The sequence below is a fragment of the Perognathus longimembris genome, chromosome 1, assembly GCF_023159225.1.
Source record: "Perognathus longimembris pacificus isolate PPM17 chromosome 1, ASM2315922v1, whole genome shotgun sequence".
Taxonomy (NCBI): domain Eukaryota; kingdom Metazoa; phylum Chordata; class Mammalia; order Rodentia; family Heteromyidae; genus Perognathus; species Perognathus longimembris.
In genome coordinates, this window is record NC_063161.1 from 115904862 (window position 1) to 115919686 (window position 14825).

Below are 14825 nucleotides of genomic sequence, written 5' to 3' on the forward strand. Positions count from 1 at the left end.
GGAGCTTTGAAAGGGCTTTGCTTAGTACTTTAAAACAAAATTATGTCAGACCCTTTCATGAGTATTAATACTGTCTGTATACAACTCATTCCTAAACTTGTATTTCTTCTGAAACTTCAGTTCCTTCTCACTTCCTTCAAGCTTATTTCCAAATGGAATATAATTAGTGAAGCCCCCCTTGTCCATCCTATATAAAATAATGACATTCTACCATCACTATGTCTCTTGGTTTCTCCATGGTAGTATCTGCATTGGTACATATACTAAATATTTATTTTATACTTCTTCTATGAAAGTAACTTTTAAAAATTGGCATCACCGATTTAGTACCAGTGATTAACATATGACTTGCCACATAGTAATCATCAGATACTCATTTTGTATATGTATATGAGAAAGCTGAGGTTAAAAAGGGTAGGTAGAGGGAGGTGGTAACAAATTTGACAAGAAATGTACTCACTGCCTTACATATGTAACTGTGACCCTTCTGTACATCACCTTGACAATAAAATTAAATTAATAAACAAAGGTCAAGTAAATTGCCAAAAGTAATAAAGATCCTTTGGCCTAAAAAAAAGATGTAAAGGGAAAAAAGAAAGAAGGAAGGAAGGAAGAAAGAAAGAAAGGAAGGAAGAAGAAGGAAAAAATGGAGGAAGGAGAATGAGGAAGAAAAGAAAGAACAAAAGAAAGTGAGAAATGGAAAGAAAGAAAGAAAGAAAGAAAGAGAAAAAGGTAAAAGAGAGAGAGAAAGGGGAAGGAAGGAGAAAGAGAAAGGGAGAAAAAACGGAAAGAAGGGGTAGGAGAGGGAAAGGAATATAGTTTCTAGTATGTGCCAGACTTGGGGTTATATCCTAACACTGGAACAAAAAAAAAAAGATGAATAGCCTTCTAGAAGACAAGAAATAGAAAGAATTTGAACAGTTACTTAACTCAGTAATAAGTAGTAGCTCTTACTATTACAGCTGTAATTACTGTCTTATAATTTGCATGTATTATCTCTGTTACTAACTACATTGTATACCTTGGATAGCAGAAAAAAATGTTTCCTACTCATCTTTACCTTTGATAAGTTTAACACAGTATCTTTCACTAAATAAATTCCTTCTAAAAATTCAGAGACTAAATGACTTTCAATTAAGAAAGAACCCAACTGACAAATTAAGGAGATAGTGCCATTCACTGTGTTGAGGATTAAAGTTCAAAACCTCCTTCAACCTGAAATCAGGTTTGCCACAGTGACTTGCTGGGGACACCTAAATACGAGTAAAGCCATTTGTTACTTCTAGGACAATCTATAAGAAACATGTCTCTGTTGTTTCAGATAGTGAAATCACCCTCACTGCTCAGGTCCAGTTTGTGTGTTCTGAAAAAACGTGAAGCAGAAAGAGATGCAGCCAAGCAGTAATAGGTATTTTGAATGCCAAAAAAAAAAAAGTGTCCAGTGAAAAAAATTATCAGAGCTAGCATAACTTCTCTCTGCAGAGAATACTGATCAGTAGATTTCTAAGATACAAATAAAATATTTAGGACAAAAATCTCTACAAACTTGTAAACACAAGGCAGGAAAATATGACCAGAGAACATTCTTAGAGAATACCTGCAAGGTGATTAAAAGTGCATAGCTTTAAGGGCCACTTCCCAGAGAATACTCTGGGAAGTTGATCTATACCACAATTTCTTTGCCTTCCACTTATCACTCTCTGCTATTTTTTTTGTCAAATGATTAATTGATGAATGTATTGATTTCCAAATTCCATGCCTCCTCCAGCCCCTCTGGAACGGACTTCATTTGACATGCACTCTTCCTGCACCTCCACACCTCTCCCCAGAGCTGAATCTATATACACATGCTGATTGAAGGTAAGCACATATACAAAAGCAATCCTACATATTATTTCCTGCTGCCTGTAAAACTTTGCAAAATCATGAAAGGGGACCCAAAGCATAAATACCAATCTCTGCAGAATAGGATATCCACTAGATAGAGGTTTGTGGTGTGGAAATCAGCCTGGTTGTTAGAAGCTGGCTTTTTGAAACTGTTTTGCTGTATAACACAGGTTGACCTTAAATGCTTCATCCTTCTCCCTCAGTTTCCCAAGTGGGATTATGGGTGTATGCCACCTCACCCAACAGAATTTAGTTATATCCCAAATAGGTATATCTTTTTTCCAAAAACAGATTAAACACAAATGCTGGCAAAATGTAGAATATTTTGATGATGGGAGTTCATGGTTTTTTGTATCCTTTTGTACTTTCTAGTATCTTTTATATTTTTCTATAGAAAGAAATAGAAAGTCTGAAAGGAAAAGACTGGATTCATTACTTGCCTTTCAGGTTTTACAGGATCTAAGGCACTCTGAAGTGCTGTTACCTACCTTTAATCACCATCATAATTCTGCAGTAATCATTAGCAACCTTATATTTATGAGAGGAAAATGAGATGGGGATCTATAAAGGCCCTTGCTATGGGATCCAATCAAGTCAGGGCAATGTTAGACTGAGAACCTGACCTAGAATGACTTCTCTTTCAAGAGATGACATCAGTATGCTTCAGATATGAGAACTGGGTCAGAGGTCAAAAAAAAGTTAGCTCTATGTCCTATAGGTAAGAGACCTGGGAGACATAAATCAAAACCAATGGAGAACAAATGAGAAAATGTCTTAGTACAAATAGAAAAAACAGTGTGTGTGATCTTGAATAACCAGCTTCCCCTTGAAAGTCTTCTTTTCCTCACCTGCAAAATGGGGGCATTACCCACTTCAGGTGGTTTTTATGAGGACTTGATTGTGTACCTTTAAAAAAAAAAAAAGACACAGCACAGTATTTGACACATAGTAGCTTCTCACTATTTGTGTATTTTCTCTAGGTTTCTTATGGTCCCACAAATTACATTGAAACTGCCCCATTGAAAACTGCCCCATTTTTGTGAGTAAAAATGACTATAAATGGGCAATTTCATGAGGTTCATGCAATTAATCCATGAACATAAGCTATCCCATCTGGAATTTACACATGAAGGGAAGGCAGGCCAGAGTTTGAATAAAACTGGTAATTGTTCTGAGCTTGGGCATAAAAGTCTATTTGCAACTGTAGATAAAGGGAGTTTGCAAGGATGGAAGGAGAATAGGAGACTCCAATTGGCAGAAATAGGTTTACATAATCAGAGTTAGGCAGTTGCAAACTAGACAGCTGTTCAATAGCTTTTGGCACCAAAATATATTGACCAGCTGGGATATCATTAATGCTTAACAATTTTATCCTTATGACCACATCTTGGCCAATTAGGTTGCCTTTGACCACCAAAGGGTATAATATATTCTGCTGTAAATGCCACATGTGTATCTGGGTAGCTCATATTCTGTTACACTGATGTGTTGCATAATACACTAACTATACATGCATTTGCTTCTTCACAACACCATGTCAGATGGTGATTAAAGAGGAATAAAATTAAAATAGAAGCCTCTTTTTTTAAAATAATAAGTCATTACTCTGGAAAACGTGTGTGTGTGTGTGTGTGTGTGTGTGTGTGTGCCTACTGAAAGTGAAGAGACTCAAACTTCGTAATTTTCTTAATCATCTTTAGAAAAATTATTTTTAAAAAATAATCTGGCTGGGCTGGGAATATGGCCTAGTGGCAAGAGCACTTGCCTCGTATACATGAAGCCCTGGGTTCGATTCCCCAGCACCACATATATAGAAAATAGCCAGAAATGGCACTGTGGCTCAAGTGGCAGAGTGCTAGGCTTAAGCAAAAAGAAGCCAGGGACAGTGCTCAGGCCCTGAGTCCAAGCCCCACAACTGGCAAAAAACAAAAACAAAAACTAAGACAAAAAATAATCTGGCTGACAAAAGCCAGTTAATCTGGCTGAAGAAAATCCAGTTCTCCACAACATACGCATACAAATAAATATAGGCAGGAGAGAGGCAATTGCTAAAATACTGACCAAAAGCCTTAAAACACAAAAGGTTGCTTGTAATCTCAGGAAAAGCTCACAGCTATGGTCATAAGGCAAGGGAGACATCTCAGAAGCACATCTATCTGGGCTATCTCCCAATAGTAGCTATCAATTATGAGACAAATGAGTAGGAACAAAATAAAATGCATTTTTATGCTACAGTATTTCCAAGACTGTTTCTTTCATACACTAAAAGTTAATACGTTCACACTATTTGTAAAACTTTTTATTGTACCATTTTCTAAAGAGAATTTGTTACACATACTTTTATGTAATAATAATAAAAACAGAACCCATCCAACCACAGAAACCTTACTTGCTACATCAAAAGGTCTTGTATACATTTCACCAGCAAATTGTTTCTGGTCTAAGTTATTTGCAATTTATTTAATTTGACCCCTGCCACATTTCTTGGCTACTTTCATTAACATCTCTGGAGTAACCTTGGACATTGATACTGATCATAAGTGTTTCTTTGCTCATGATATTGGTCCTTATGTGGGTGCCAGTGAGTGTCCTTTTTCCCATATATACTAAGTGTAGTATGAGTGTTTCTTATAAGGCCAGAGACCTGACATTAAGAATTTTACATGGGAAGTATAAAAATAATTTTAAGAAAGCAATTAAGTTAGTGACTTCTCACATCTATGGAAACAATTGTCTGATAGAAGTTGGAACAGCTCTGAAGATACAAAAGTGGCTACAAGAATGAGGGTTCTTTTTTAAAAGAAAAGTTTTCCTTTTTCTTCTCCTTTTGCTTTTTCTTGCTGATGATTTGACAAATGATTAACAAATCCTGTTTTAATGGTTGAGCTTATTTCTTTTTCTTCTTTAGATAGAAAGACTTTACCAGAATGTAGAGAAAATTGATCATATTAGAATTGAACAGGTTTTTAACAATCAACCCACATCTAATCCTCTACTTATAGGTGAAAAATCTTGTTAATATTCTGCAACCAGTTTAGGGATAGAGCCAAGACTATATTCTACACATGCATCAATAACTAGACAAATGCCATCTCCTCTAAATCATATTCTCACAACTTTTAAAACCAGCTTTCCCTTTAAGCATAAATATACTTTACATTTCCAGACCACACAGTCACCAGCTTGCTGCTGACTTTTCTTTTTCTTTCTTTTTTAAATTGTGTGTGTGGTAATTTTTTTATTTAAATTTATGTATTAATTAAACAAAAATTTTTTGATAAGGTGTTGTGCAAAAAGGGTACAGTTACATAGTAGGGAAGTGTGTACATTTCTTGTGATATCTTACACCCTGTTTTTCTTTCCCTTCCCTAGGTCAGGCAGACATATATACAATACCCAATGTACCAAGAACATACACAGTAGCCATGTGGCCTATGCCAAAGAAAATTCACCTAGGACTTTAAATGTAATGTCGACATTAGACAATATGTCGACAGTTGACTTTTATTTTTCAAAACAAACGTGTGGGCTACCATTTTAAGTTGAAACTCCTGGAATAAAAGAATCCTGGAATCCAGCCCGTAGGAAGTGTCTGTGTCCTTGTTCTGTCTTCACTGTGCATTGGCATTCTTCTACCTGCATCACCACCTTGACCACCGGGGTCAGGCCAGTGCAATTCAGCTGCAAGTGCATCATGGTGAATTTGGAGGGTGAGCAGTGGGAGCAGAAGTTCTGAGGGTGCAATGCAGCTCCAGGAAAATGAGCAGATCCACATTTCCCAAAGCAAAGGTTGTTCTGGACAACTACTTTTTCACAGTCCTCATGGGAGATAGTCTAAAAAAGCAAACACATTTCTATTACATTACCTGTGACAGTTCCTCAATCAGCATGATTCAGAAGCTACAGAGATGAAGTCAGGATAATTATTGGGATATATTTTGCAAAGCAATAGCATCTATCAGGGCAGCACATAAAAGCTATCTCAACTAAACTTTCTTTATGCAGTCAATTTACCTTTAGGCAATACTCCTGATAACATGGCTTACACTATAAATGTCAATGTTTAAGAAATTGTGTCTAGTTGGATATAACCAGTTAGAAAAATCCTAATGTCATTCTTCTTACTTAGTTGCTTGTCTTACTTTTCTATCCTTCACAGTGCATTGAACATAGTAGGTTCTCAACACATATTTGTTCAATTGATCATAGACTAGACTATAACACCACAAACTTACTACTGCCTTATTTTGAATCCAATCTCTGAAGTCACATGAGGCAGAAGTACAGGTCACGTTCCTGTATGATATCACTGTTGTCTCTCTCATAACCACATACATCTACTTTTATGTGTCTTTCAAAATATGTCAATGTCAAGCACATTGATTTAACTAGAAAGGGAGTTCAAAATAAGAGTTTCATAAAGGAAATTTGACTGCCCAATTGTTAGGAGCAATTTTCTAATTGCACATGAGCCAACAGGGTAGTCATTGTTATTTGATGATTGACTTGCCATTGCTACATATCCCTGCCTTTTCAAGCAGAATACTTAGCTGCTCTGCACAGTCAATTGCCTTATAATACAGTGTGCTTAATTGAGTAGTGTTACTGGGCTGTAAAATTTTACTCTACCCTGCATTGCTTTTGGTTCAATGTCTCTGTGCTTATGGACCTGACGTATTTTCTCTATTTTAATGTAGCATTTGGAATGTGGAGATTGTCAGGACCAGAAAGGGAAAAAAAGGTGGTAGAATGCCCTTTGTTTGAATTGTGTAGAATTGATTGTGATAAGAACAAAGCAGCTGAAACAATATGAATCAGGAGATAGGGTAAAGGAGGTAATGTGTTTGTGCGTTAAGATTCTTTTTTGAAAGCTTATGAGGAAATAAGTTATTTTTGTTGTTATCATAGACCAGAAATTACATAGTACCTTTTGCCTGAGAATTCAATGTTGTGGTTGTAGGGTAACTTTTAAAGAGTTAAATAGATTTTATAATTCCTAAAGAAGAAGACTTTTATTAATCTATGAAGTCGTTGGGGACAAAATGTAGAGATGAAAACCATCAGAAAGGGATATAAAGGCATCTGGGAAGAGACCAGGATAGCCCACCTTGCCAATAGATGGAGTTAATCTGATCATCTACATCCTCAGAGTACAGAAATGAGGCTGCCCAGAAGTTCTGGTGACTGCTGTCCATCTTCAGTTGCCTAACTAAATACAGCCTGGCCTCTATGGAGAAATCATTTCCTCTGGATATAAATTAGTAAAACAAAACTCTGTGCCATCAATATGAAGATTTCTGATGTTAACAGCTCATTCTGACCATTTCTAGCGTAGCAAGAACCAATAGAGAGGTATAAAGGAAGCTTAGGAGAGATCAGCATACTCAGCCCAATCTTGTTAATGAATGCCCTAGGACCCGGATTAGAGTTGGATGAGACTCAGGCTCCTAACAACTTCTCTCTATCCTCTCCATCTGTCCCAGCTGTCCCTGCTCCCAGTCTGCTCTCCCCTAAGGACCACATACCTGGCTGAAGGGCACTGTCCTACACGTCTCCCGGTGCACCTCATGGCTTTTGATGGGTAAGATGACACCCTGGGAAGCTGGGCCCTTCCTGAGCATGAAGTGGCGCCAGAATTTCTTGGCTTCTTCCCTAAGGGGAGATTTCTCTACTTTCATTCCATCCACTGGCTGAGGGAGGTCCTGGCTCCTGGGTGGGAAGCGTTCTCTTTCCAGATCCCTGGTAGGGTGCAGTCCTCTCTCAGGCTTCTTCCACAACTTTCCCAACTTGGACAGCATCTTCTCTCTCTGCCTCGGCTCTTCCCCTGCCAGGCTGGTGCCTATCAGGTGTGGCATCGCCACAAATAGATCTGGCTTGTCCTCGGCGTCCTCCTGATTGTGCAAGGGGAGCTCTCTGCGACTCCTTTCCAGGAGCACAAGGGAAAAAGAACTCTGACTCTGCCGGCCATCCAGGCCAAGGCCGCCCTTCCCTAAAGGCAAGAGCACAAGCAGCTGAAGTAAGAGGAGATGCATGCTGTCAGGGGTTCAAGTCACAGATGGAGTGGCCCAAAGGAGAGGATGACTCTGCAGGACTGATACACAGGACATTGTATATATAGATACCTGCCTGGGGAGGAATGGGAAGGCAGGTGGTCAGCAGCCAGGCAGAATAAACACACTGAGTGTTTGCTTGAATTATGTAGTGCTAATGATGTCCTGCCTTCACTTGGCTTTTTGTGTGTTTTGGAAGGCCCCAGTGAAAGCCTGGGACACAGAGGGCAATTAGCTGACAGCTTAACTGTTGTCTGAGATTTAAGGAGCTATGTTAACAAAAACAACTCATTCTTTGCCTGGATTTCCCATCATTGTTATCAGAAGTAACATTTGCTGTACATCTGTATTGAGCCAGGATAGATCTGGTATGTTTTAATGACAGAAGGAGGCTTATCAGATAAAAAAATTAAGACTTCACTTTTAACAAAATCATATGTTTTAAGATGACAATGCACACACAACTAAAAAAATTATATCAATGGTAATGTAAGGAAGAAACAGAAGGAATCTCATTGAGTTAGAAAATTTCTGCTTCTTATTTACATGTGGATTTGGGTTGTTGACAATAACAAAGCAAAGGCAATAAGTACATTTTCTACATTTTCTTTTTCCACACATGGAAACTGGCAATTCCCATATTAATCCTCTCACATTAAGAGTCAAATACTGGGTGCTAAATTTCACAACTGATTAGTCCTAAGTCAACTCAATTGTTTACAAATTCCACAACAGGATCCTAAATATTGTGGGCTGGTAGCTCATCAGCTTCAGTAAAGATAGGGAAACGTCCCCTTTAAGCTACTTTGTCAAGTTGTTTTCTTGCTTTAAACAGAGCTAGACTTGAGAACGTGGATTCTGAAAACCAAGTTTGGAAGCTGCAGGCATGAAGCTAGAAATCTAGTCCCTTTCCTTACTGAATCCACATTCTCCTCCTTTATTTTGTAGTTGCTGATGATTAGGTTAGATAAAGATTGAGACAAGCACAAGTTTTTATCCCAGATATGAGAAACATATCTGTAAAACCCAAATCCAAGAATGTGATCCAATCAACCCATCACAGCATTCCAACTGTATTCACACTAGGAAGCAATGATGTATTTGTACCTATCATTTTCATTTTACCCATTTCATTTTCTTTCTGTAATACAAACAATCCTGAAATCTTTCTTACTTTCAGTACAAATTAAACTTTCCGGGCTAGGAATATGGCCTACTGGCAAGAGTGCTCGCCTTGTATACATGAAGCCCTAAGTTCGATTCCTTAGCACCACATGTATAGAAAAAGCCAGAAGTGGCACTGTAGCTCAAGTTGGCAGAGTGCTAGCCTTGAGCAAAAAGAAGCCAGGGACAGTGCTCAGGCCCTGAGTCAAAGCCCCAGGAATGGTAAATAAATAAACTTTCCATCCAAGAAGTATTCCACTGGAATATATTCTTCCAGGTTTTTGTGTTCTTCATAGTCATACCTGACTTCTTTCTACTTGACACATTGTCAAGTCATTATGTCTTTGTAAGCCTTTATTGACAATAATAAATTATTTTTAAATCAATCATCATTTTTATCAGACTTCTATGAGAAGACATATTTTACTTGCAAATATCTAGAAAACCTGTGTTAGAATTAATTTAAAGTACTTCTGATTCATGCAAAATAAAGATAATAATTGTTCCCATTTGTTACTTTTTCTTTTTTCAATGTCCTGGTTCTGTGATTTAACCTCAGGGCCTAAGTGCTATTTCTGAGCTTTTTTTTTTTTTTTTTCCTCAAAGCTAGCACTCTACCACTTGAGCATAGCTCCACTTCTGTCTTTTTGGTGGTTAATTGGAGATAAGAATACCACAGACTTTCTTTCCCAGACTGGCTTTAAGCTACGATTCTCAGATGTCAGCCTCCTGAGTAGCTAGGATTACAAGCCTGAACCACTGGCAGCTGGCTTGTTCTCGATTCTTATTGAGAAAATGTACAGATAGCCTGAAGGGTAAAATTCTGTCAATGGAAAGCCTTCTTTAATGAGAACTATGGAACATAAGCCTGGCCCCAGCCCTAATCTCTTACAACAAGAGCAGATAACACCTTTTCTGGTATTATGTTCTCCCACAACTTCTAAAGCTGTGTATGTGATATTTATCAGGATCATCAATATTTGAGACCAACCCATGCAACAACAACAACAAAAACCTTAGTAAGATCCTCTCAACAATCAAGACTGGCATGGTGTTTTCACATGTGTAAGCCCAACTATATAGGAAACGTAAGTGGGACAGACATAGTCCAGGCAAAAAGTCTAGGAAAATAACTTAAGCAAAAATGTCCGGGGATATAGTTCAAGCACTATCTAGCAAGAGCAAGGGCATTTAGTTGCTTTCCAATTTGGATGAACCAAATGGAAGCAGATGTGGAGGAGACCTCCATACACAGCAGGAAGTTGTTGTGAAGAGAACACCACAAATCATTTGTGTAATTTGTGCCAAATGCCACCATGAGACATAGGCCTGAGCTTACAGGAATGAATGGCTACATCCACTTTCCTGAGCTATCTCAAGCATGTGTGGAAGCTGAAGGCAGAGCAGACAGCTTCAGACTTGAGTTACTGCAAGGGACTGACTACGCAAGCCTCTCATGAGCTGACCACTTTCAAGTTGACCTGCTTGTCAGAGGCACTAAGATGTCCAAGAAGATTTCACAAAGATACATAAATAAAATGCTTCTTATGCCAGTGGAACTTTTACAGATAGAAAGGGATAAACAGGGCCGGAAACTCAAGCATTCAGAGAGACCTGTTGAGGATGTGCTTTTGGTGCCTGTGAGCTGACTGTATTTTTTTTCACAGAGTGAGGAGGAAGCTGGAAAGACAGATATCTGCTGTTTTCTGAGGGGAGGCAAAGAGGCTGATTCCCCTGCCCCACCAACACCAGTCTCAAATCAACAAAAGGTGAGAGGCAGTGTTTTGAAGCAGGATAGGGCATAAGAATCAAAAAGGATGGCTAAAGGCTGGAAAAGGAATTAAAGCTGATAAGATTTGTGAGTGACTGCACACCATTGCTTCATAACTACTTCCCTTTCCAAAATACGTTAGAGTTTTGATGATTTTTAAAAACTCAAAACAAAACAAATCTTTTTGCTTGTTTTTCAAAGGACAAGGAAATGGGCAGAGTTAAATGGCTTCCTTCTTAAACTATTTTATCAGTAATTTAGCTTACAGAACTTATTTAAGCCATAGAATTCTTAGCCAGTTACAGTGGCTCACGTTTGTAAACCTCACTGCTCAGTAGGCTGAGATCTGAGGACTGAGGTTCAAAGTCAGCCCAGGCCAAAAAAAAAAAAAAAAAAAATCCAAGACACTTATCTCCAATAAACACTACAAAAAAAAAAGTGGTGCTGTGGCTCAAAGTGGTAGAGCACTAGACTTGAGCTGAAGAGCTCAGAGACAGTGCCCAGGCTGAGTTCAAGCCCCATGACTGACAAAAAAAAAAAAAAGCCTGTGTTCAAGTGGTAGAGCACTAGCCTTGAACAGAAAAGCTCAGGGATAGCATCCAGGACCCGAGTTCAAGCTCTAGAACCAGTACAAAGTAAAATAAACAAAACAACAAAAAAGAGAATTCTTCCTGCTAGCATCTACCCTCACCCCTGATCAGGGCCCTCGCTATAGAAACAGTTAGGAAGAGTCTCCTTCCCTATGTTGCTCCATACACTGGATTCTCTCAATGATTCCTTGGTCTATCTATCCATCCATCCACACATACATTCATTCACTTATTTGGCATGTATGTGAAATCCAACGCTACTAGGTTCTGTGGAGGATGAATAAATCATTGTGCAGGGCTGTAAATTTTGCAATCTGTGGCGAGAGTCTACTTTATTCAAGCTGAGTTACAGCTGGGCACCGGTGGCTCATGCCTATAATTTTAGCTATTCAGGAGGCTAAGATCTGAGGAATGTAGTTCAAAGCCAGCCCAGGCAGAAAAGTCCATGACACTCTTATCTCCAATTAACTGCCAGGAAACCAGAAGTTGTGCTGTGGCTTAAGTGGTAGAGTGCCAGCCTTGAGCTGAAGAGCTCAGAGACAATGCCCAGACCCAGAGTTCAAGCCCTACAACCAACCAAAAACAACAACAACAGCAACAAAAGATGAGTTATGCAAGGACATTTAGGTAGGAAGCTAAATGTCTATGCTAATGAGAAACTTTCAAGAACTTCTAATACCACAGACATCTTGTTTTTGCCAACTTCGTTTCAAAAACATTTGTTCAATGCAAGGAAGCATAGTAGACATCATACAACAAATTTCCTCTGTGTGTGTGTGTGTGTGTGTGTGTGTGTGTGTACGTATTAAGTACATATAGTAAACAGATGGCAATAACACACACAAAAATAGCTCTATGGAAGGTAGGTATTCCTCTGACCACTATTCCCCCTCCTCCACCAAAATCTGCCTGCCCTCCCATGGTGGCCACCTTTATCATTAATTTCTATCATTGACTTCTGTTAACCAGTCTTTCAAACTATTGCCCAAAGTGACCAAAATGTATGGGAAAGACTAAAAATCAAATAGTAAAACAGCCTACAAAATCCCCACTTTTGCTTTTAAACACAGATGCTTGAACTCCATTATTCTGTTTATAGTTTCAGTGGTCCCTTGTTGTGTTCTCTATCCAAAACCCACCCACACCATTGAAAAGGTTTCTGTTTGTGTGGTTGAATAGGTTGGGTTATCTTGTGTTATTTGTTTTTCAGAAGAGAATGTGTCTTTTATTTTGTCCAAATGAAAGACCACGCCAAAAGGCATCTAATGAGCTACTTACTACAACTATAAAAAGGTATCCTGCAAATCGGAGAGGTAGACCAAGATAAGATGGGCTTCACCTTAACCTCCACCTTCCCAGGAGCCCATCCACTCCTCAGCTTATACTTCAGACAATCCATATGCCTTTTGGGTTGTTCCTTCTTCAAATTGGCCTGGATTGTTTATCATTCTTCAGAAAGCTGCAGTCTGAGTTAAATTATGTAAGGAGAAGTAACTCTGAACTTAAAGCTAGAAGAATTACATTCAGATTTCTAGGTCTGCCCTATAGCTTGTAAACTATATACTGTCAGGCACTAATCCCATGTCCCTAAACATGGCCAGGCACAATACTGCTTGGCTTGCCCTGCCTTTCTTTCATCCCCAAATCTACTACCATTCTGGGTGACTTTGAGGCCCAAGGGATGGATGTGACTATGCTGTACTGATAACGTCCCATCAATCCCATCTTATTCCCTAGCTGAAATCCAATGGTCTCCACTCCATTTGGCCTCCTCACTCCATTCCATTCCGACATGTTATTACAAGACCCATGCTCCCTCCAAACAGACTTCACATTGTACGTGGTTATGATCAATCATGTTTTGTTGTTTCAGTTCTCAATCTTCACAATCCTAAACTATCTATTCTCTCTACTATATTCATATCATAGTACTACCACAATTGAAATGAAATCATTTTGATGTGTGAACACTTCATATCTGTCTCCACTTTAAATTTTAAAGTCTGTGAAAGTATTGGCTGAGTCTTTCTTAGTCACTGTCTCAGAATGGATAATAGTTCTCCTCACATGGTACATGCTCAAAAAATATCAGTTTCATAATGAAAGGAGGAGATAATTAATCACTTGCTAACTAAAAGTTCTCTGGTCTTCACTTTCTTCCCTATGGAGCTTGGATTTATAATCCATCACTTCGAACTTTCTGTAATATTCTTAACTTCTTGTAAAATTCCACCCTTGGAGACACCTATCTATCTACTTGCCCTTGGGCAACAGCTGAGGTATACAATGCTGCCACAGATGATGAGAAAAATGTGAAATTTTGACTCTAAATAAATTATTCCATCCGTGCTAACCTGCCTTATCAAGTAGTCTCTTCCATTTTGTCCAACTTGTGGCTGGCCCCTTTAGCGTTTTCATAAGGCTTGATTAAACAATGTCTCAATTCTACAGAAGCTTTCAGGTTCTGCTCGTCACTGCTTTAGTCTGCATTCATAGGTCAAATGTTGAAGAGCTCTGTCTAAGCTTCATTGTCTACTTTCTTATCCAATCATATTTCACCCAGTGAAAACTGACCTTTGCTCTGGTACTCCTTTAAAACTTCTGCCGCAGAACCATCCTTGTTGTTTTTTAATAAAATAGTTACTTGAAAACTCTCTGCAACATTTCATTCATTTCTGTTGAAATTGGTCCTAAGTAGGATGGTGAAAGGAAGAGATCAGAGTTGGCCAAATCCATGAGAATCTCAAAGTCCTAAGTTCCAAAAGCAGATGGATGATGCAGCTGCTAAGGAGTAGAGGATTTATTCAAAAGGGGCCATTACATCCATAATAATGTAGCTTATTTGGGTTCTGGAAGTAACCTAGCTTCTTTCTTCAGCCATTTAGTGCTTCCTTGGGCTTGGCTCCACTGGGTGATTGTGTGCCCCTGCCTAACCAGGGACAGATGACTCCTCAAAGGGCAGGGACCAGCTTTCCTGTAGCCCACTCTGAGCACCAGGATTTTGTTAAAAGACATTTTTCTGTTTCTTCCTTATCCCCGACCTTCACTCCACAATGACGGAGTTCATAAATGATTGTTTTAACTTACCAAATCTAATATAAATGTGAATGGAAACTTGTGGCATAAGTCCTTGTTGTACTTTACTTTCTAAGAAGTATTTCTTTGTCCTATAGAACCTATCCTTAATTCTCTGTGCTTAGACTCTATTTTTAAATTCAAATTTCCACCAAATCTGGAAGGATTCAGAATAAGCCATTCTTTATTTCTCAGTCTGGCTACAGTCTCAAAATGGGTCTTTGAGCTTGTCACATTGCCACAGTTCCTAGACAAGTCTCCTGAAGGCTAATGACACTCCTTAGAAAG

At 38.7% G+C, this 14825-nt stretch overlaps 1 protein-coding gene across 1 annotated transcript; it reads right to left on the reverse strand.

Annotated features, from left to right (window-relative positions):
* Window positions 1–5424: 5424 nt before the first annotated feature.
* Cer1 (cerberus 1, DAN family BMP antagonist) lies at window positions 5425–7919 on the reverse strand. The gene is made up of 2 exons (XM_048352110.1): window positions 7413–7919; window positions 5425–5721 (listed from the first exon to the last, which is right to left on the reverse strand). The coding sequence occupies exons 1-2, from the start codon at window positions 7917–7919 to the stop codon at window positions 5425–5427; spliced, it is 804 nt and encodes a 267-aa protein (XP_048208067.1).
* Between the last annotated feature and the right edge of the window lie 6906 nt (window positions 7920–14825).